General features: G+C 43.1%; 1 protein-coding gene and 1 long non-coding RNA gene across 3 annotated transcripts; both read right to left on the reverse strand.

Annotated features, from left to right (window-relative positions):
* Positions 1-8026: 8026 nt before the first annotated feature.
* Positions 8027-16421, reverse strand: LOC146558548 (C-1-tetrahydrofolate synthase, cytoplasmic-like). Of its 2 annotated transcripts, XM_085247890.1 has the most exons (12): positions 16334-16421; positions 15263-15365; positions 15097-15181; positions 14365-14424; positions 12549-12602; positions 12324-12460; positions 12119-12219; positions 11511-11647; positions 11250-11361; positions 10868-10995; positions 8692-8756; positions 8027-8493 (listed from the first exon to the last, which is right to left on the reverse strand). In XM_085247890.1, exons 2-11 carry the CDS (start codon positions 15361-15363, stop codon positions 8709-8711), a joined length of 963 nt encoding a protein of 320 aa, XP_085104016.1. In that variant the 5' UTR covers positions 15364-15365; positions 16334-16421; the 3' UTR covers positions 8027-8493; positions 8692-8708. The 2 variants fall into 2 exon arrangements, with proteins under 2 accessions (XP_085104016.1, XP_085104017.1); XM_085247891.1 differs by lacking the exon at positions 14365-14424.
* Positions 16422-20231: 3810 nt separating this feature from the next.
* On the reverse strand, positions 20232-20887 carry LOC146558549 (uncharacterized). Its single transcript, XR_014888757.1, has 3 exons — positions 20719-20887; positions 20440-20645; positions 20232-20360 (listed from the first exon to the last, which is right to left on the reverse strand). It is a non-coding gene; the product is annotated as an uncharacterized LOC146558549 (long non-coding RNA).
* Between the last annotated feature and the right edge of the window lie 407 nt (positions 20888-21294).

Genomic DNA, 21294 nt, shown 5'->3' on the forward strand with positions numbered 1-21294 from the left:
GCAGGAGAATAAACCAGCTGTTCTCCACAGAACCAGCAAAGGTGTACTCTCAGTGGCAAGGGAACAATAAGAGAACAGCACCACCAAGGCTGGAGACGGAGCAATACTGGAAGAGCATATGGGAGAAGGATGCAACCCATAACGGCAATGCTCAGTGGCTAGAGGATCTGAGGGCAGACCACAGCGACCTCCCTGAACAGGGTCCAGTAACCATCACAGTGGCAGATATCCAAGAAAGGGTCTCCAGTATGAAGAGTTGGACAGCACCAGGGCCCGACATGGTTCACGCCTACTGGCTGAAGAAGCTGACTGCACTCCACGAGCGTCTGGCAGCACAAATGAACCAGCTGCTAGTTAACGAGAGACACCCGGAATGGCTAACTGAAGGCCGGACGGTCCTGATCCCCAAGGACCCCAAGAAGGGACCGGTCCCCTCCAACTACCGACCAATAACCTGCCTCAGTACTACATGGAAGCTCCTGTCAGGCATCATATCGGCTAAGATGAACAGGCACATGGGTCAATACATGAGCGGGACACAGAAAGGAATTGGCAAGAATACCAGAGGCGCAAAACACCAGCTACTGGTAGACAGAACAATCAGCCGAGACTGCAAGACCAGACTGACCAACCTGTGCACTGCCTGGATTGATTACAAGAAGGCCTATGACTCAATGCCCCACAGCTGGATACTGGAATGCCTAGAATTGTACAAGATCAATGGGACCCTAAGAGCCTTCATCAGGAACTCAATGGGGATGTGGCGTACAACACTAGAGGCCAACTCCAAGCCCATAGCACAAGTCACCATCAAGTGCGGGATCTACCAAGGAGATGCTCTGTCCCCACTGCTGTTCTGCATAGGCCTGAACCCCCTCAGTGAGATCATTAACAAGACTGGCTACGGATACCGACTACGGAACGGAGCAGTTGTCAGCCACCTCCTGTACATGGATGACATCAAGCTGTATGCCAAGAGTGAACGAGACATCGATTCACTGATCCACACTACCAGGCTATACAGCAATGACATTGGAATGTCGTTCGGACTGGAGAAGTGTAGTCGGATGGTAACAAAGAGAGGGAAGGTAGTCAGAACTGAGGGGATTGAACTACCAGAAGGCAACATTGCAGACATAGAGGACAGTTACAAGTACTTGGGGATCCCACAGGTGAATGGGAACCATGAAGAGGCCGCTAGAAAAGCTGCAACCACCAAGTACCTGCAGAGGGTCAGGCAAGTCCTGAGGAGTCAGCTGAATGGTAAGAACAAGATCCGGGCCATAAACACGTACGCCCTGCCCGTGATCAGGTACCCTGCTGGGGTAATAGGCTGGCCAAAGGAGGAGATAGAAGCCACTGACATAAAGACAAGAAAGCTCCTTACCATGCATGGAGGGTTTCACCCCAAATCCAGCACCCTGAGGCTGTACGCTAAGCGGAAGAAGGGGGCCGGGGACTGGTGAGTGTCAGCACCACAGTCCAGGATGAGACAACGAACATCCAAGAATACATTGGGAAGATGGCCCCAACTGACCGAGTGCTCAGTGAATACCTCAGGCAGCAGAAACCCAAGAAAGAGGAGGGAGACGAGGAACCATCATGGAAGGACAGGCCCCTGCACGGTATGTACCACCGGCAGATAGGGGAGGTGGCTGATATCCAGAAATCCTACCAGTGGCTGGACAAAGCTGGACTGAAAGACAGCACAGAAGCACTAATCATGGCAGCACAAGAACAAGCTCTGAGCACAAGATCCATAGAGGCTGGGGTCTATCACACCAGGCAAGACCCCAGGTGCAGGCTGTGTAAAGATGCCCTCAGAGACAATCCAGCACATAACAGCAGGGTGCAAGATGCTAGCAGGCAAGGCATACATGGAACGCCATAACCAAGTGTACAGGAACATCTGTGCCGAGTATAACCTGGAAGTCCCGAGGTCAAAATGGGAGATGCCCCCAAGGGTGGTGGAGAATGACCGAGCTAAGATCCTGTGGGACTTCCAGATACAGACGGACAAAATGGTGGTGGCTAACCAACCGGACATAGTGGTGGTAGACAAACAGAAGAAGACGGCCGTAGTGATCGATGTAGCGGTTCCGAATGACAGCAATATCAGGAAGAAGGAACACGAGAAGCTGGAGAAATACCAAGGGCTCAGAGAAGAGCTCGAGAGGATGTGGAGGGTGAAGGTAACGGTGGTCCCCGTGGTAATCGGAGCACTAGGTGCGGTGACTCCCAAGCTAGGCGAGTGGCTCCAGCAGATCCCGGGAACAACATCGGAGATCTCTGTCCAGAAGAGCGCAGTCCTGGGAACAGCTAAGATACTGCGCAGGACCCTCAAGCTCCCAGGCCTCTGGTAGAGGACCCGAGCTTGAAGGATAAACCGCCCGCAGGGGCGTGCTGGGTGTTTTTATATATATATATATATATATATATATATATATATATATATATATATTACAGGATATATTACAGCAGTGAGCGTGAACTCTGGGTCAAAGATTCAAGTTGCAGTTATTTGTATTTCCTATCACCTTAAATCTTCACTCAAAGACAAGTATCTTTGACAGTGTATGTACAGATGTATTATATATAAGAGACAAATATTGTTCGTTTAATTTGTTGGCATTATTACATTTGGCTCAATGCCTACATACATGTGCTAAAAGAAAATGTAGGAGCTGTGAAAACTGTTTCTGATAAAATGAAGAGTAGACTGATATATTACATATTCCTTTATTGGGTGAGAAAATCAGACCATGTCATAACTGCTTTAAGTCATACAGAACAGATATCAGAGCCTTAAACAGGCTGGCTTCTGCTAAATGGGTCAAACTGGGCAGAAAGTATACAAACACATAACATCCTTATAGAATATGATGTAACACTGTAGATCAACTTACCTCAGAATATATAAAGCATATAAACAATTACAACAATATGATGCAACAAACACAGCAGTACTACTAATCCAAAATACTCAAAGCTTCATAGAACTGAAACAAACATTTATTTTTAGCTCCATTCTGCTGCTGATACATACTTTAGGTTTCTGAGTATTAAACTTGTTGCTGCCTTTCATAGTGTGTAACGTGAAGGCCCTGAATACTTTCTCCCACACTGAAAACACTGGAATGATAAAATTATTTGAACATTACCTAATAAGACGGATTCAGGACAGACAGTTATTTTAAACTTTTCTAGCAGTCCTTCACAAACAGGGAACAGTCTGTCTATTCTCTCCATCTGTCAGCTGCTGCTGGCTCTTCCTCCTCTTCCTCACACACTGCTGAGTTTGTCCTGGTGGATCATCAGGGTGCAAAGCCTCACAGATGATGTGCAGCAGTGGGTCCCTCAGTCTGTCCTCACTCTGGACACTTGCAGTTGTCACACATGGAAATCAAATGTGTGATGAGCTGCAGGATTCAAACACAAGTGTGACTTATAAATACATGTTCAGACTTTTATTACACAATCAGAGAGAAAGAAAAGAAGAGAGAGTGCAGGACAGACAGACAGGTGACAGTCTCAGGTGTATACACTGCTACAAACAGGAGGATTTAGTGTTTGTGTTATTACGAGTACTAAACAAGAAGAGTTCCCAGATGGTACAGTGGACACATGTGTGACTCCTGTGATTAAAGCATCTTTCTATCAGCTTAACGAGTGAACCATCAGTTCGTTCAAACATAAGTTAAAGTCCATTTGGCTCGACACCACCGAACAGAGGCAGCAATATAACATAACTAACATTAACAGTGCAGTGAATCCTGCTTGTGCCGTGATATTCAGGACTGCAAACCGAGCAGCATCACTGACTTTCAGCTTGTTGTGTTTGTGGATATATGACTGACTTTAATTATCCATAAAATCATCACATTCTCTGTAAGATTAAGGCCAACTATTGAACGGCGTATAAAGTAAAGGCTTTAAAACCAAGTTAACACTGCAAGTACTAGCATCACTAATGTCACATAACTTTGCCGACATGTGGCCAACAGTAATGTTTTAATGTTCTTCATTATTAAACATTCGCACATAAATAAGTGACATAATATTCAGTACTTACTTTTGAAAGTTTACTCTTCGGCAATGTTCCCTCTAATTTTTCATGTGTCTGAGGGAACACACAAACTCCCTGAGCAGTCCCTTGGACCACTGTGAGCAACAGCAGACGTGTGCACTGTGGTCACGCCAGCATCGAATCCATCCAAGTTACATGGTTTATTAAAATAATCAAATTACAGCATTTACATTTATGTTAGTCTACTTTTAATTAACTGCTTTAGCCGACTTACAATGAAAATTTAAAAAAAATGTTATTCATGACCTGTGTAGTATGTTAACACTATTGGAAGTAAAAATAACTCCAATTTTGAAAACACGGCTTTCTTTTTTTTTTTTTTATAAAGCTCTGACTTGCTATCACAGCTCTGAGTCCTGTAATGCCCAGTCTGCAAAATACAGTATGTAATGACAAATGTTGGGCAATTAATTATATAGTTACTCCTTCAAAAAAAGTAACTGAGTTTTGCAAACAACAAAGTTTTTTTCAGCTGTTTACCTAAAAATGCAGCCAAAGCGTTTTTTTAAATAAACATTTCAAACTATTTACAGAACAATCAGCTGTTCTGCATCAAATTTGATGCCACACAAATTATTTGTGCCACTCCAAAAATGTATTTCTGTCCACTATGAGATAAAGGAGAACAACAGCCTGATACCTGCAGGCCTGACAACAGGAGATGTATCACTCCTGTACCACCTGTAACATTCAGTAGTTGCCTCATTGTTCTGTCACACACAACAGAATTATTGACTACACTACACACTAACTACACAAGATTTTCGCTAAACGTCGCAAATCTCTCACATCTCAAAACATTGCTGTCATTCCTAAAACTTCCCCCTTCCTAAACAACTAAATGCCATGTTGCCATATCAGTTTTTGATTGGTCGACATGGTACATTTTCCCACCAATAGGAAAGGGTGGGAGTTTTTTGGTTTTGTTTTTGCTCACAGGCGGAGAGTGTTTTCCTTATAAAACACAGTTTTTACCGTTTCTTCCTGCAGTAAATATAAACAATGATAGTATTCAGGAAAAAAACAAACATTGCAGATATTTTTTATCATAACTCTGGTTTTACGTGACCTATCAACACAATTTAAAAACTGGTATAAAGTCCACATTTTTTCCGTCAATTGTTCCATCTGTCCTGCTCACATCTCCAATGGTTGTACGCGTTGTCATTAACGTGGCTTCACTCCACATCAGCCACGCCGCTTTGCTAGCTAAAACACTGGTGTCGGCACATAAGGACGCTGTCATAGCCTGCCAACGACGTTGATTAGCTGTGTATATACGAATGTGAATCACATTATTGGCTGGACTATGGGATAAGATGGCATCGTTCTAATCCCATACGGGAGCAGCCAGTCACTTACTGACTAACACTGCAAAACAGAATTGTTAAAGTATTGTGACAGCCAGTGGGCTGGCCTTGTGTTTTGGTTTTTCTGTTACCTGTTTCTTGCAGGTAGGTGGAGCTGACCAAATTATAGATGCAGCACACCTAAGAAGGCCAGTCCCAATGTATAAAGACACCTTGACTCTCTCCGTCTGGCACCCATCAAGTTCATTTGAGGCTTCAGTTATGGCTGTTTTGTCCTTTAAATTGTGTTGAAGTTGCTTCACCTTATTTTCATTAAATATATCTTACAATGTTTAAAAGCCTGTGTGTGGTCTCCCACTTGCTTGTCACTTCCTTTGAGCCGGGTTGTGACAGTATTAATTGTAATTTCTGTGCGGAGAAAACTCTTAGGAGGCAAGAAACACAGACTCAAAGATTTTTACATGTACATGGGCGATGCCCCGACACGATCTCTGCACCAACGTGTGCACTGTGTGTGTGTCACAGAGGAATCGCGCGGGGCTCTCAGTACATCCTTTATTTATACTCAAACAACAACAGGCGTGGAATTCAATAGAATTCAATAACAACTCCTTAAAAGGAAAAACCGTTAGCTATCTGTTGAAACAGGAGGTAGCTGTTTTGCTGTCACAGCACATATTTTCTCACACAATGTCTCACTTCCCTTTCCTGCAGTTGTACGACTCATATGCTCTTCTTCCTTTAAATGAAGCTACAAATAAACATAACACAAAACTCAAAATCTCCCAACAATTTCAATTTGGGTTAGATTTTTTTTTGTGCGCAACGCAGATTTTCTGTGCGCAGAGACCATGCCAGCAGTGCGCAATTGCGCACGTGCGCAGCTTAGAGGGAACATTGCTCTTCGGCCGCTGCGCTTCAGGCATCTGCCATCTTTTTCCGAACAAAATATCCACACTCACCGCCGCGCTATGAATTGTGGGATGTATGGGACCATGAAGTCTATGCCAGACTACACTTCAAATTTGGGAAAATGAAGGGCGCATTTGAAGTACACTTCGAATTGGGACACCCTTCATCGCGTCGCTGTGACGTAATTGGCCTGCCTTGAGCTGTGTCCCAAAACGTAGGCCGCATCCTTCGGAGGACCCTGCCTTCGCGGTCAATGTGGGCCAGGTCCTTCGAAGACCAAGAAGGCCGGAAGTGCGAGGCTGTGAAATGGGACAGTCAGATTCAGATTTATGTCACCGCTGTCTCGGTGGAGTTTAATAAACTCAGCCGTCTGCTCCTTGCTATCTAAAATACAACAGGACACTGGGGTAAATTCTCGACCGTCTCACACTTCTGTGTAATCCGTTTTCTGTTTAACGTTTATTCAGCTTTGTGAAAATCCCGGAGGAACCCACCCGATGGATTAATAAAGTTTTATTTAATCTAATCTAATAACTTTGATCTCAGCCAACCAGATTTACTCCGGAACAAAAAAAAACACAGAAAAAAGCCAAACAATTACATTTTTAAGTTATCGGAGTGACTTATATATCATGTTTAACCTGAGTAACGAAAGACAGCAGGGGTCTGAAAACGATGAAGCCAGGAGTCCGCTGCTCTTGCTGGTTCGAGTGACGATTGAACCCCCCGGCTAGCTATTGAGCGGGTGGGTAACAGACATTTCCGAAAACGTCAGAGCACTTCTGCAAATATGTGATGTCTTGAAAAACCAAGCAGGTTATTCAACTACATTCTTGCCTGAAAATATGTTCAAAGTTATTTTTGTGACCCAGAAAGAGTAATAAGAGTAATATTAAAACTTAGTAGCGGCCGCCGTTGTTGAAAACTGGAATTGGCTGGGCCGGGCAATGAATTCTGGGATATATGGTGGGCCACAAAGGACACACCCGACCCGTCCTTCAAATTCGGGGAAATGAAGGACGCATTTGTCGGCCACATTTGAAGGAGTCGACGAATTGGGACAGCCTTCGTCGCCTGGCTGTGACGTAATCGGCCTTCAAATGCGGCCTCCGAAGGATGCAGCCTACGTTTTGGGACACAGCTTGAGTCTCTGCTCTCAGCTCTGAGTCAAGCAGGGAGTTTATTTTGAAGATTTTGGTCATATCCGTCAGATTTGGGGACAGATGACAAACATTTTAGTGTGCATTGTTTCTCGCAGTCATCCATGTTTTATATGCGGCCAGATGTTTTTGTTCTTCAGGTTTGTGTCTCTAATAAAAATAACAGAATGTATAAATGAGTTTGAATACTTAACTTTATTGAACACTTCATTTAGACAGAGTACAATTAGAAGTAAATTTTCAGATTTACACGTTATTTGCATGATGAAACCTCAAACACGTGTTCTAATAAAATAATATTATATGATCTTTTCTGCCAATAACCAATACATTGATCCTTCATAAATCTCTGGTTAGTCTGCCTGACTTCAGTTGCCAGCAGGAAGCAGCTGACGATGTTTCCATGACAACAACCTCTGATCCCTGAGCAAACAAAGCTGCTGATGATTTTGAAGGTGAACACGTGATGGATAAGAACTTCGTGGGGCTTTTATTGTGAAAAGCTGCAACTTTGACTCAATTGAGCTTCATATGAACATCCTTGAATGCAAGGACGTTCATATGAAGCTCAATTGAGTCAAAGTTGCAGCTTTTCACAATAAAAGCCCCACGGAGTTCTTATCCATCACTTCTTTTAAACTGAAAGTACAGAAACTGTTACTGTCAGAGATTTTTTTATACAAGAAGGTAAAAGATTTTTACTATTTAAAAATCAAAGTAACAAAAGAATGAAAATAAATAAATGCTGGGCATGTACTTACACCTGGTTTAATACTGCAGGAAAGCGCAGCACCCACAGCCTCATCGAGCTCAGTGCGTCTGAACTCTGAGGTCCTGCTGGAGTCACAGTCAAACTTTGACAGACGTCAGAAATCTCTCAGATCAGGAAATAAATTACAGAAAAAAATTAAGACAAAAGAAAAAATACGGACGAGTTCAGCCTCTGAAACAAGAAGTGTTTCTGCTTTCATTCTGACGATGTCATCTCTGTGTATGAGCTGTTCACCTGTCCACAGCTGTCTGCCTACAGGGATACAAACAAAGTGAAGAAACTGTCAGTTATAAGAACCCAAACAAAAATACATTTAATCATTTATACATGTGCAGTTTTTTTGGTTGCAGAGTGTCCTTCAGTGACAAAAACTGATCATGACAATAAATTAGTTCTGATGAATTTAGAGGAAACCCTGGTTGGAATTTGAAAGTTTGAGCCGAGTTTTACCCGTCAGTGTCGATGTTTCATCTCCTCAACTTCAGGAGGAAGCGCTGAGCACTCTGCACCGTATTCTGAAACAAAGAAAAACCACAATAGGAACCGATTAAAGAAAAACCACAATAGGAACCGATTAACCGTCAGACCGGCCAACACTCCCAATCTTCCGATTTTAAGACCACCCCCATTTTCACCCCATTTCCCCATTTTCGAAACTCCTCAGATTTGTGTGTTTGTTTCCTAAGTTGCTGCTTACATTTTCAACTGAACTAGATCAGCCGATATGCAGACAATTTTCTTTTGTACCTATTAAATCTTAGACCATCAGGCTCCATGTTTTCTACTGTTTTCACTTTGTTCTGCACATATAGCATACAGTCAGGTCCATATATATTTGGCCACTGACACAAAAAAGAGGTTTTTTTTTGCCTGTTTACTGAAACATATTCCAATTATAGTTATATGACGAACATGGACATAATGTGGATACCCTCAGCTTTCATTTGAGCGTATCCACATTCAAATTGGATGATGGGTTTAGGAGTATCAGCTCCTCAACATGTGCCAACTTGTTTTTAAAATAAAAAGTAATTGGACAGTTGACTAAAAGGCTATTTCATGGGAAGGTGTGGGCAACTCCTTCATGTCATTATCAATTAAGCAGATAAAAGACCTGGAGTTTATTTGAGGTGCGGTGCTTGCATTTGGAAGATTTTTCTTGAGCAGAAAACATGCAGTCAAAGGAGCTCTCCATACACGTGAAACAAGCCATCTTTAAATTGTGAAAACAGAATAAAAACATTAGAGAATACAATATTAGGAGTGGCAAAATCTACAGTTTTGGTACATGCCGAGAAAGAAAAAAAGCACTGGTGAACAATGCAAAAAGACCTGGACATCCACGGAAGGCAACAGTGGTGGATGATTACAGAATCATTGAAGAGAAACCCCTTCACAACAGCCAACCACGTGAATAACACTCTCCAGGAGGTAAAAGTACGGATATCCAAGTCTACCATAAAGAGAAGACTGCATGAAAGTAAATACAGAGAGTTCAGTGCAGGGTGCAAGCGACTTGTAAGCCTCATGAATAGAAAGGTTAAACTGGACTTTGCTGAAAAACATCTAAAAAAGCCAGCACAGTTCAGGAAAAACATTCTTTGGACAGATGAGTTTAAGAAAAAGGTGGGGAGACGGTGCCGAACAGCTCATGATCCAAAGCATACTACATCATGCACACATTTTGCACAATTTCCTCCTGTAAAAGTCATATTTGTATATATTGGACCTATTTCTTATATTTTGTTCTAAAATATTGTATTATTTAATTTAGTTCAGCCTGTTACTGTTATTGTCTTGAAGTGGTTGCAACCAACATAATTTCCTTAGGGATGATTAAACTATTCTGATTCTGATTAAAACACAATGGAGGCAGTGTGATGGCTGCCAGTGGCACTGGGACACTAGTGTTTATTGATGATATGACACAGGACTGAAGCAGCTAAATGATTTCTGAGGTGTTCAGAGACAAACTGTCTGCTCAAATCCAGCTAAATGAAGTCCAGTTGATTGGACAGTGTTTCATAATACAGATGGACAATAACCCAAAAATACAGTCAAAATCCAGGAGTTTATTAAAGCAAAGTGGAAAATTCATGAATTACCAAGTCAGTTAGCTGATCTTAACCCAACCGAGCATTTCACTTCATGATGTCCATGACTTCAGGTTGTCAGTGCCAGCAATAAGTTTTCAACCAAGTTAGAAATGAATATTTTATTTTCACTTATTTAATTTGTCAGATTACGTCTGAGCCCCTGAAATGAAGGAATTGTGTTAAAAAATATTTATCGCCTTTTTATGCAATCTTTTTGTTCAACCCAACTTAAAGCTGAAAGTCTACACTTCAACTGGATCTGACTTGTTTCCTTTAAAATTAATTGTGGTAATGTACAGAACCACAAAAGCTGTGTCTGATTGGATGAAAGAGCTCTTATGAGGAGATCATTTAACCTGTTTTAAGTTTTTGTCATTCATGCATCTAAAATGATTTGATTTCATTTGAATTTGATAAAAAAATAAAAGTATGTAATGCTCAAAAGTAAAAGAGTAAAATCTGATGAGACTGAAAAATAAAACAAAAATAAAAACATAAATAAATAAAATAAAATAAAATAAAATAAATACCTCCATGAGCATGGCCACCGTCATTGGCCCCACCCCTCCTGGAACAGGTGTGATGTATCCTGCTCTCTGACTGGCGGAGGAGTAGTGAACGTCTCCAACCACTCGCTTACCGCTGGGCCTTGTCTCATCTGTAGCAGGGGTCAAAGGTCACAGAGTGAATCATTTTAAAGAATTACAGTTTTAAAGCTCAGAGCTAAACTTGGTCATTGGTTTATATTTTCCACTGCAGATCATTTTAGGATTGATTCACTCGCAGGATTGTTTCCACCCAGCTGGGGTTCCTGTGGAAACAATCCTGCTTCTGATTGGTTAAAAGAAAAGAAAAAAAAACAAGCTGCTGGCTGGAAAAAGGAAGTCAATAAGCGTAAGGGGATGCTGATACCGGGGACATGGTTAATTCCACAGTCAATGACCACGGCACCCTCCTTCACCCACTCTCCTCTCACCATCTCTGCTCTGCCGGCCCCCACCACTAGGATATCAGCCCGGCCCACCTGCAGACGCAAGAAGTGTTTGAGTGATGGAGGCAATCTGTTCTGTTTGATTTTAAAGGTGATTTTGTTTGAATTTTAACTTTTTAATTTTGCTTTTTAGGTTAGCTTTTATTCATTTCATGATTTATTTCGTATCTGCATGTTGTTACCTGCTCAGGTAGGTCAGGTGTCTTTGAGTGGCAGGTGGTCACAGTGGCATGGTTCCACAGCAGCAGGTCGTGCATCGGAGCGCCAACGATTTTACTGCGACCAATAACCACCGCGTGCTTCCCCGCCACAAACACGCCTGCACAGGTACAGGAAGTCACAGGCAAAGGTGTTTACTGGAACTGTCAGTGATGATGTTTGTATGTCTGATGAACAACAAACACATGATTTCAGATTTACAATCATGTGGTTACAATTATGTGTCTGCAGCAGGTCTTTACACCTAACCACCGTTTATCCCCAGGAGACGCATCCGCCACTTTCAACGAATGACATAATGTTCACAGTGTTCCCAATGTTCTGAATGTTCTCGGTGTTGCCAATAGTCCCAGCTTTCTGAATGTTCTCAGAATTCCCAATGTTCCCAGTGTTTCTAGTGTGCTGAATGTTCTCAGTGTTCCCAGTGTTCTGAATGTTCTCAGTATTCCCAATGTTCCCAGTTTTCTGAATGTTCTCAGAATTCCCAATGTTCCCACTGTTCTAAATGTTCTCAGTGTTCCCAGCAGTCTGAATGTTCTCAGAATTCCCAATGTTCCCAGTGTGCTGCTACCTGTCTGTCTGATGAGCTCCATGCAGGCGTTGGGGGTGCAGGGGATGAAGCAGTCATTCAGATCTCCTCGAGACAGTTTACCTGCATTAATGCAGCTCAGCCTGCACACACACACACACACACACACACACACACACACACACACACACACAGTGTTAGTGATGAGTATTTGGTGATGAACACAGGAAGTGATGCGCTCACTGACCCATCTACGTCTTTTTGCGAGGACACAGCGTTGGTGACGAACTCAGTGTCAATGCAGTTTGCGGAGTCCAATGGCAGCTGCACGATCAGACCGTGTACGCACGCGTTCTCGTTCACAGACATGATGCTGTGCAGCACCTGCAGGGCGACAGAAAACAAGAACCAATCAGACCTTCGATCACGTCACGGAGAAAAGATGATGACGATGAAGATGATGCATGAAGACCTCGTCCTGCGTGGTTGTGTTCGGCAGCCGGATATGTTTGGCTTCAATTCCAACCTGCAGGAAACAAAGTGAAGCTGCATCAGCCCACTGTGTGCGTGTGTGTGTGTGTGCATGTGTGTGTACGGAAGGACCAGAGGTTATGGTTAGGTTGAGGCTGAGGTTTAAGCTGAGGGTTAAGGTTAGTGTTACGGCCCCTAGCCTTGGAAGAAGTGAGCCAGACTTCCTTCAAGCAAATTTGAGTGTGACAACACACTCAGACAATTGGCTGCCTGGGAACCTGTGGCTTGCACCTCCAGGGAAAGTCTATTGGACCAGCTGAGGGATGCTAGACCAATCAGTGACTGATTGGGCACACTTGCATCTTTAAAAGTAGGGATGGGTATCGTTTAGGTTTTATCCGATACCGGTGCCAAATCGGTACTTTTGAAACGGTGCCGGTGCTCAAACGGTGCTCAAACCGGTGCTTAAAGAATGGAGAACACAAAATTGGTCCAAAAACCTCTCATGTTCAGCTGTTTTTTGTAAAAAGATAACAATGTTAGCCTTTTCTGCAGCTATGGGGCATATATGGTATCACTCTTGGCTGGAAGCAGTGCTTAAACAATGGAAAAAACACAAACTTTGTCCAAAAACCTCTCATGTTTAACTGTTTTCCACTTTTTCTTTGGTCATTTTAGCCTTTTTAGCCAGGGTGAAGGGAGTATCTGCCATCAAACAAGAAGACAGCTGCATGTAGCTATGATGATGTTTGCTAGCTCACCTTACATGCATTAATGTAATAACGTGGTTAGCCTACTCAACGTAAATTAGCTACTCACGCAGAGAAGAACGGCTGCTGCCACCATCATCCGTCATCATTTCTGCTACACTGGCAGGGCTAGGGGCCAGGACTCTCCTCTTCGTGTTTTTGGGAGATGTTGCATAACAGGCAACCCACCGGCAGTAGATGTGCTCGGTGTGAGGTCTCGCGGCAAGCTATCAAATACGGCGCATTTCTGGGCTTTTAAAAAAAACGCTATGCGTCGCCAGGTGTTTCATCGGATTTGAGGTGTTACCTCCTTTGACAGTATCACAGTATCAGCTTAAAGCACTTGTTGCAGGCTGCTGAGTTTGCATCTTTTGCTATGAAGTACAGCCAGACTTTTGACCGCTTCGCCTTGGACATTTTTAATCTGTAGCTCTGCTCTAACAGAACGTACGTACCTGGCCCCGCCTACTATCCTCGGAAACGTAAAATGATTGGCTAGAATCTAAAGTGTATCACAGCTCAGGAAAAAAACGCACCGAAATAAAGCACCGAAATGTGCGCTGCTTTTCGGTCTGGTTACTACCGTTTATGTCAGAACCGGTGCCATCATGGCACCGGACACCGGTACCCATCCCTATTTAAAAGGCTGAAGAAAATTCATTCTGGGTCTGCTGTTTTCAACTGAGTGTGCAGTCTGCGTGCTTCTGTCTGGTAACCTTGTTTGTAAATCCCTGTCTCGACTGAGATTCTCTTGAGTAATGTTAGTTGTGCTACAGCCCATGGGGCTAATTTTGATTTCTACTGGTTGAAGCTTTAAGCGAGGAAGTTGTTTTTGCATCGGTTGTTTGTTTGTTTGTAGTAAATGCTGCTATTATTTTTCAGTTCTCTGAGTTTTTTTGTAATAAAACATTTTCGACTCCGATCTTCCCCGTGAGAATCTCATTTATGTTACCTCCCTTAACCCCTAGCAGAGATGGTTCGTAACAGTTAGGGTAAGCAACTAAGGAAAATATTGTCAATTACATGTCTTCACTAAGATAGGAAAACGAGTGTGTGTATGTTGGTCACCTCAGCTGCAGCCTTCAGTTTGGTGCTGATGTACAGGTTAGAGTCATCTCTGTCTCCCACCTGTGACACACACATACAGTTAAAAATAGCCATCCTGCAGGATCCTGCATCCTTCTCATTCTCTGACATGTTTGTTTCCTCCTGGAGGATCCTGAGCTGCTCCCGACTTATTTGCGGCTTTTTATTTCTACATCATTCGTGTTTTTAATTTTACTGACAGAACTTCTTTGATTTTTGGTCGCTCGTTTTTGTCCCCTCAGGTTAAACTGCTGTAAGATTTTGGAGGTTTGTCCCATTTTTCACAAACAGACTGAAAATGATGGCCACGCACTCAGCAGTCACAGGTGTTTCTAATGTTCTGTCATTTATATCATTGAGGTGCACACGTCACCTGGTCACTGCTCTGCCGTAAACAGAAACGAGATGGGAGGCAGTCACATGTTTGTGTGTTTGTGTGAGAGGACCAGGAGCTCCAGCCTGAGCTGGGAGTGGAGGTCAAAGTTCAGTTGACTGGTTTCATCTGGTCACAAACACTAAAACAAAGCTGCTTTTTGTTGACAGGTGACAACAGGTGTGCACAGGTAAACTGCAGAGAGCAGCCCCGGGTAAAGTCTAGTCTGAGTTATGATGGCGGAGCTCAGAGAACGACCTGATCAGGTCACTGTGAGGTTGTTAGAAAAAAATCGGTTTGAAGTATCGCTCCATCCAGAAGGGGGCGCTTCAGGCTCTCACCTGCAGGACCACCAGGCCCGGTCTGAACCCGGAGAACTGACTCGCCATCTTCTCCACCTCCTTCTTCAGTCTCTCCCTCACTATTCTGCACACACAGCCGCAGGGCTGGGGTCAAAGGTCAGACAGTTAACGGACTCAGAAGCCGTTCTGGTGGGTTGAGACTTACTTGGACGTTTTGTTCCCGGAGATGACAGTTGCTATGGAGTGCAGGCTTTGTTGGTAACCGGTGGCCCTGACACAGAGCGAGTGGGCGGCCAAGGACAACATGACTAAAAGAGAGAGCAAGAGAGAGAAAGAGCTTCAGCTGACTGAGGATAATCAATAAAATGGATGGAAAAATCTGGAAACATCTGGAAATGTGAGGGGTGATAGGCAAACCAAACTTTAGGGACTTTGATCAGCTGTGACTGCGATGCATAAAATTCACAAGTTCAGAAACATTCCTGAGAAAAAAGACCTGCAGACGTTTTTACAGTGTTTCATGTCTTTATCCTCTCTGAACGTTTATCCAGCTTAGAATGGATGTGACCCAACCGATACACACGAGCTCATGACATCAACATTAAACGTTCTCTTATTTCCTGTTAGGACGATAGCACTCAGAAAGGCCGACGACACAAAATAACCCAAGAGTGAAAAGAGCAAACTTAAAGTCAAACAAAATGCCAACCGGGGCCTCAGACGGACCCAAAGCAAGAGAAAGCTCTGATATCACGAGAGGCAGGAGCTCCAGGGCAGACAGGGTTAATAACTGCAGCCGTCTCCCACAAACTGTGAGCGTGTTTAACTGTTTTCCTTCATTGTAATCCTCATCATCATCAGCACAAAGTAAACAGAGACTGAAAAAGCAGAGATACACAGAGTGACAGTCTCTGAATCTGTGATGGCTTCAAAATGAAGAACCTTTACTTTTTCTGAACTTTAATGAAGTATAAAAAGCTTCATTAAAGGTTTGGAGGGTTGTTTAAAGTTCACCGTCAGCACTCGCAGCTGCTTTTCTAACCTCACAGTGAAGCTCACATGTTAATGATTACAGCCGCTCTGCAGAGAAGAATTGAACCGAGACTTGTGCAGCTTCACACAAACACACACTCCTCTGCAGCGCTGCCACGTTCACCTCCAGCAGCTTGAAGTTTTCCAAGATTCCCGAAACTTCAGGAAACTCTATGCGACTTCAAGAAAGCTCCTGAAAGCTGCACAAGCACAAAGAGAAGCTGAAAGAGCAGCAGCTTCATACCTGAGAGGCAGAGCAGAGGCAGTGACAAAAAGCTGCAGCAGATGTTTCCGTCTCTGTGGAGCTTCTGTCAAAGTAAGGAAGCCCAGCAGTGACAAAAATACTATGTGAGGAGGGAGAGAGGCAGCCACAGCATCTGACAGGAGTTAATTATTGACTGAACGGGTATCGCTTATTGATCGATCAGACTGAGCTGGGTATGTGGACAGCTGCACACTTCTCCTTATCTCACCTCGGTCTACAGAAGCTATGCTCATGTAGGTCTTTACTTACCTGCGCTGAGTTACCTGTACATCTGTCCACATGCTCAGAGTGCACACTAGCTCAACTTGACTTTATGAGCAGGAATCCACTGATCGTGTGGTGTGTGGGTCACAGTCAGGAGCAAAGACCAAATCTCACATGTTGTAAAGTCTTTGTGCTTTTAAACACAAATAAAAAGTCATCTGATCATTGTTCCATTTCCTGAGCTGAGTATAACATGAGATTAACTAAAAGGTAACAGAGCTTTTATTTTGGTATAGTCCTATGACAAAAAGGAAATAGTTATACAAGTCAATGAATTTGAGTAATCAGAAAAAATAAAATAAATACAATCTCTCCTTCCTGTCCACACTGGGACCACAGTGACTGTTAACTTTATTCATGTTATTTTATTTACTATAAGTATTTGATCACAGAAACATTCATGCTGGCCGTACACTTACAGCTGTGGTTTAACAGTTCACTTCCAATATTTTAACACAACTACACGATTCACATGTATTACTAAAATATAATAACAGTGGTAATGATAATAGAAACTTTTTTGTTCCAGCTCCACAGATGCGAGCTGTATTTGTTCCTCTGTTACAAAACCCTAAAATAAAAACATTTCAGTCACTCAGAATTTCTGACACTATCATGACCTGAGCCTATGTGAGTGTGTTTGTGTGAGAATGTCTCTGTGTATGTATGAGGAATTACTGCTTAGAACTGAATCAAACCAGCCAGGAGAACCAGATTGATACTGGGATGGTGGACCAAAGGTCAAACCGCAGGAACCAGGAGGGACAGCCCACGCTGCTCTCAGCCAATTACATGGCAACCTGTCAGGGAGGAGGAGGGACTTGGTTTTACTTACATGGAGCCACTCTGCCGCATTTTCCGGCATTATTCTGATGCTGGGCTGCTCAGAGGACATGGTGCTGCGGTGCTTCCTGGGAAATGTAGTATAAAAAGAAAAGTGAAGAAAGGCTCACAGAGCTGAGAGACCTCACCTGCAGATTCTGCTTTCAGGGCCAAAGATCAAATCCAAAACACAACCCATCAAAAAAACCTTAATATGCACTGGCATCAGTGTTTCCGTTGAGCTGTCAGAGCCGGACCTTTAAATTTATCTGCACCAAAACACAAAAAGACACAAGAGGACACAACACACCGGATGAATTTATCAGTTTTAAAAGTCGTGAAATTGACAATAAGTTGCAAAGATTACAAATCTCCATGACAACAAACAACAGCCTGAGCTTCACACCATCACATGATGTCAGCAGGCCTGGATTGAGGAAAAATGCCAGGTGGATCACTACGACCAGTCAAAAAAAAAGATGTGCAGCAGCTTGAATGATGGATTCAGGGTCACCTGATTCAGCAGTAACTATATGCTTTAGCAAAAAGGAAAGTGTGAAGCCTAATCTTAAAAGTAGAGATAGTGTCTGTCTCCAGAATCCAAACTGGAAGCTGGTTCCACAGAAGAGGGACCTGAAACTGAAGTTGTTTCTGAAAGTGCTGTAGTAAAGTTAAAAAGGATATAATTGATCCATTGTTATCTTCTGCCCACACGGAGCAGCTGCCTGAGATACTCTCTGCAGAAGTCGATTATCTTGTTAATAATTTTACTTCTTCACTGTGAACGACTCTGGATGCTGTAGCTGCTGTGAAAAATAAATCTACATGCAAACTGAGGTTATTGTACTCGGCCCTGAAAATCTTAAAAATATGGTATCTAAGCAGATTCTTACTCTGGATGGCATTACCTTGGCCTGCAGTAACACTGTGAGGAACCTCGGAGTCTTCTTTGACCAGGATATGTTTTTCAATGCACATATTAAACAAAATGTAGGACTGCTTTCTTCCATTTGTGGATTATCCTCCTGAGAACTGAGGAAAAATGAATCATCCCATTGAACTTTTTTTTGATTTCCTTCGTCTTTGCAGCGAAAAGGTTTCACTCTAACACCTGAGATATCTATGGAAAGCTGGGATCTCCTCTGTTTAGTACATCGGGACTTGGTAAGATTGCTCTGATAAGACAAAAGATATCGACTGAAAACAAAAGTAGAGGATGTTGCAGAGGACAATGAATAGGGTGTTTCTTAGCAGGATTAGAAAAATCCTATCTCAGACTGAAAAACTAGTTCATGCATTTGTTACTTATAGGCTGGACTACTGTAATTCAATATTATGAGGATGTCCTAAAAATTCCCTGAAAAGCCTTCAGCTGATCCTAAATGCTGCATTTTCCTGTCTCAGTTTGAAATCATCTGAAATTGTAGCCCCCCCCGAATGAAGGCTGACACTTTACTGATGAAGTTTTGAAGGTTTAATGGCAGTAAACCATTAATCTCACCCGTGTTCTCGGCAAGTCCGTACTCCCGTGCGTTCTCGGCAAGTCCGGAGTCGCCGAGAACGCGAGTACGGACTCGCCTACTTGAGAATTGAGAAAGGGCCAGTGATTCGTTTATGCTAAGATTCAGCTTAGGAAGGGAGTGGGTGAGTGAGTGAGTGATTCGCTTATGCTACGATTCAGCACAGGAAAGGAGGGGGTGAGTGAAGGAGTGATTCGCTTACACTACGAATCCGCACAGGAAGGGAGGGGTGAGTAACTCAAATGTGCTGTTAGCATGTTAGCAGAGCGATGCTACTGTGAACCGAGGAGCTATTGTCTTGATGTGAGCTTTCTACTCAGGGTTTTTTCTTCCAGTCCAGAGCAGAAATGTTTTTATTAAGAAACTGGCTGTTGTTTTTTCCCCCCACAATTTTAATTATAAGCTAGATATATTTCTACTAATGAAATTAGTTTGCTAACAGCAACAGGGATGAGTCAGTGAGTCAGTTGGGCTTGTGAATCATGATTCACGAGTCAGTAAAGTGATTCTCGAGTATTGAACGATTCGTTCATGATTCGCACATCACTAGTGCACACTCACAACGATGGCTGAGCGTAAATGGAGTCATGTGTGGATGTATTTAACTCCACAAACAGCCAAGACGTGGTTTGCGATACATGTGGCAAGACAGTGAGGTGCTGTGGCAACACCACTAACCTTGTCAAACACCTCAGAGTAAATCATATCACAGAATATGATGAGCTTATATTGAGGCGAACTGAAGAGGAGGAGAGGGACAGGTGCTGCTAGGGCGAGACAGACGTCTCTCACGGAGTCCTTTAGTGCTGCAGGCAGGAAACGTTTTCAAATAGCGCACAACTTTTTTTTATATTTGTATATGATAATTCTGCATTATTAAGCAATAAGAACAAGTAAGTCTGATGTCCTTGAATCATTATGAAGTTATATTATTATAACAATTACATAATACAATTATATATGAAATACAATGAAATATTAAGCTTTTGTACAGAGTATCGGTATCGGATCAGTATCGTCGATACCACCCTGAATTTTACTTGGTATCGGATCGGAAAGGAAATCAGTGGTATCGCACATCACTATTTTAAACACGAAGAGGAAGCTGGTAGTAGAAAACAGCGATGAGTGCCAAAATAAGGTGCAAGGAACTAAATAAATGTCACGGCGACGGATGGCCGGTACTGAATAGGACTCAGGTGCAGAAACCCAGAGCGGAGACAGTAGATGATTTAATAGTTTATTACGGTTAAGTGCAAGGGGAACAAAAAAAGGGAAACGTGGCAAAGACAGAAAATGACGAGACGTGGAGCCTTGGTGTGGCGTGCCCAGGGGAACGTGGCTAGGGCGAGGGAACGAGGCCTGAGAAGTGGAACGGAGCTGAGTGGGGAACAGTCACACTGAGGGGAGAGGATATAGGAGTTAGGCAGGTAGTGCAGGCAGCTCAGAAGTGGCCAGTATAAGAGCAGCAATTCTTACTTGCAGTTAGGGACCTGGAGTGTTTGAGAGGGGGATGATGAAGATCCAGGGGAGGCTGAGTGGCGTGGAAAGGCTGACCTGAGATCCGGGGCTCCAGATGGAGTGTGATGGCAGGAGGGCAGGCAGGTGAGGCACAGAGGGATTTCCAAAATGATCACTAGGTATTCCGAGTCCGGAGGTGGAGTGAGCCAGGGTGGGTACAGCAACTGTAGCACAAAAGAGTCTTTGTTAGTAAGATGAATCACAGCGAGAATTTGAAACACAAGACCTGTTACCAACATGGGTTGATGACGAACTGGCAGTGAGTGAACATCGATGTGTGGTTTAAATCCCTCTGGCTTGATAGCCTGCAATAGGCTCCAGGTGTGCAGGAGCTGGAGTTGGCCCTGCCCAGGGGCGGATCCCAGGTCAGTTCAGGAGCCTAATGGAAACTCCAGCCACCCACCGTAGACCATGACAATAAAAGCATTTAGGGTTATTTACACTCCCACCAAAATTATGAATAATTGGTTTACATAAGAACCACAATGAATAATTTTCCCCAACAAAATAACTCATGTAGAAGTTACCTTAAGAACTTTCTAACAATACATGTTTTTCAAATCAAATCAAATCAAATCACTTTTATTGTCACATCACATGTGCAGGTAAATTGGTACAGTACATGTGAGTGAAATTCTTGTGTGCGAGCTTCACAAGCAACAGAGTTGTGCAAAATACAATAATGTAAACAAGCAAAATACAAGAATGGCTACATCTGAAACTAATAAATATATGTACAATATATAATAGTATATGCATTCCTGGATGTGTATACTAAATATTTTTCTACATATGTGTGTGTGTGTGTGTGTG

The sequence above is a fragment of the Mchenga conophoros genome, linkage group LG15 (assembly GCF_057382185.1).
Source record: "Mchenga conophoros isolate Kocher_MC1m ecotype Shallow Benthic linkage group LG15, M_conophoros_male_GT1.1, whole genome shotgun sequence".
In the NCBI taxonomy this organism is placed as follows: Eukaryota; Metazoa; Chordata; class Actinopteri; order Cichliformes; family Cichlidae; genus Mchenga; species Mchenga conophoros.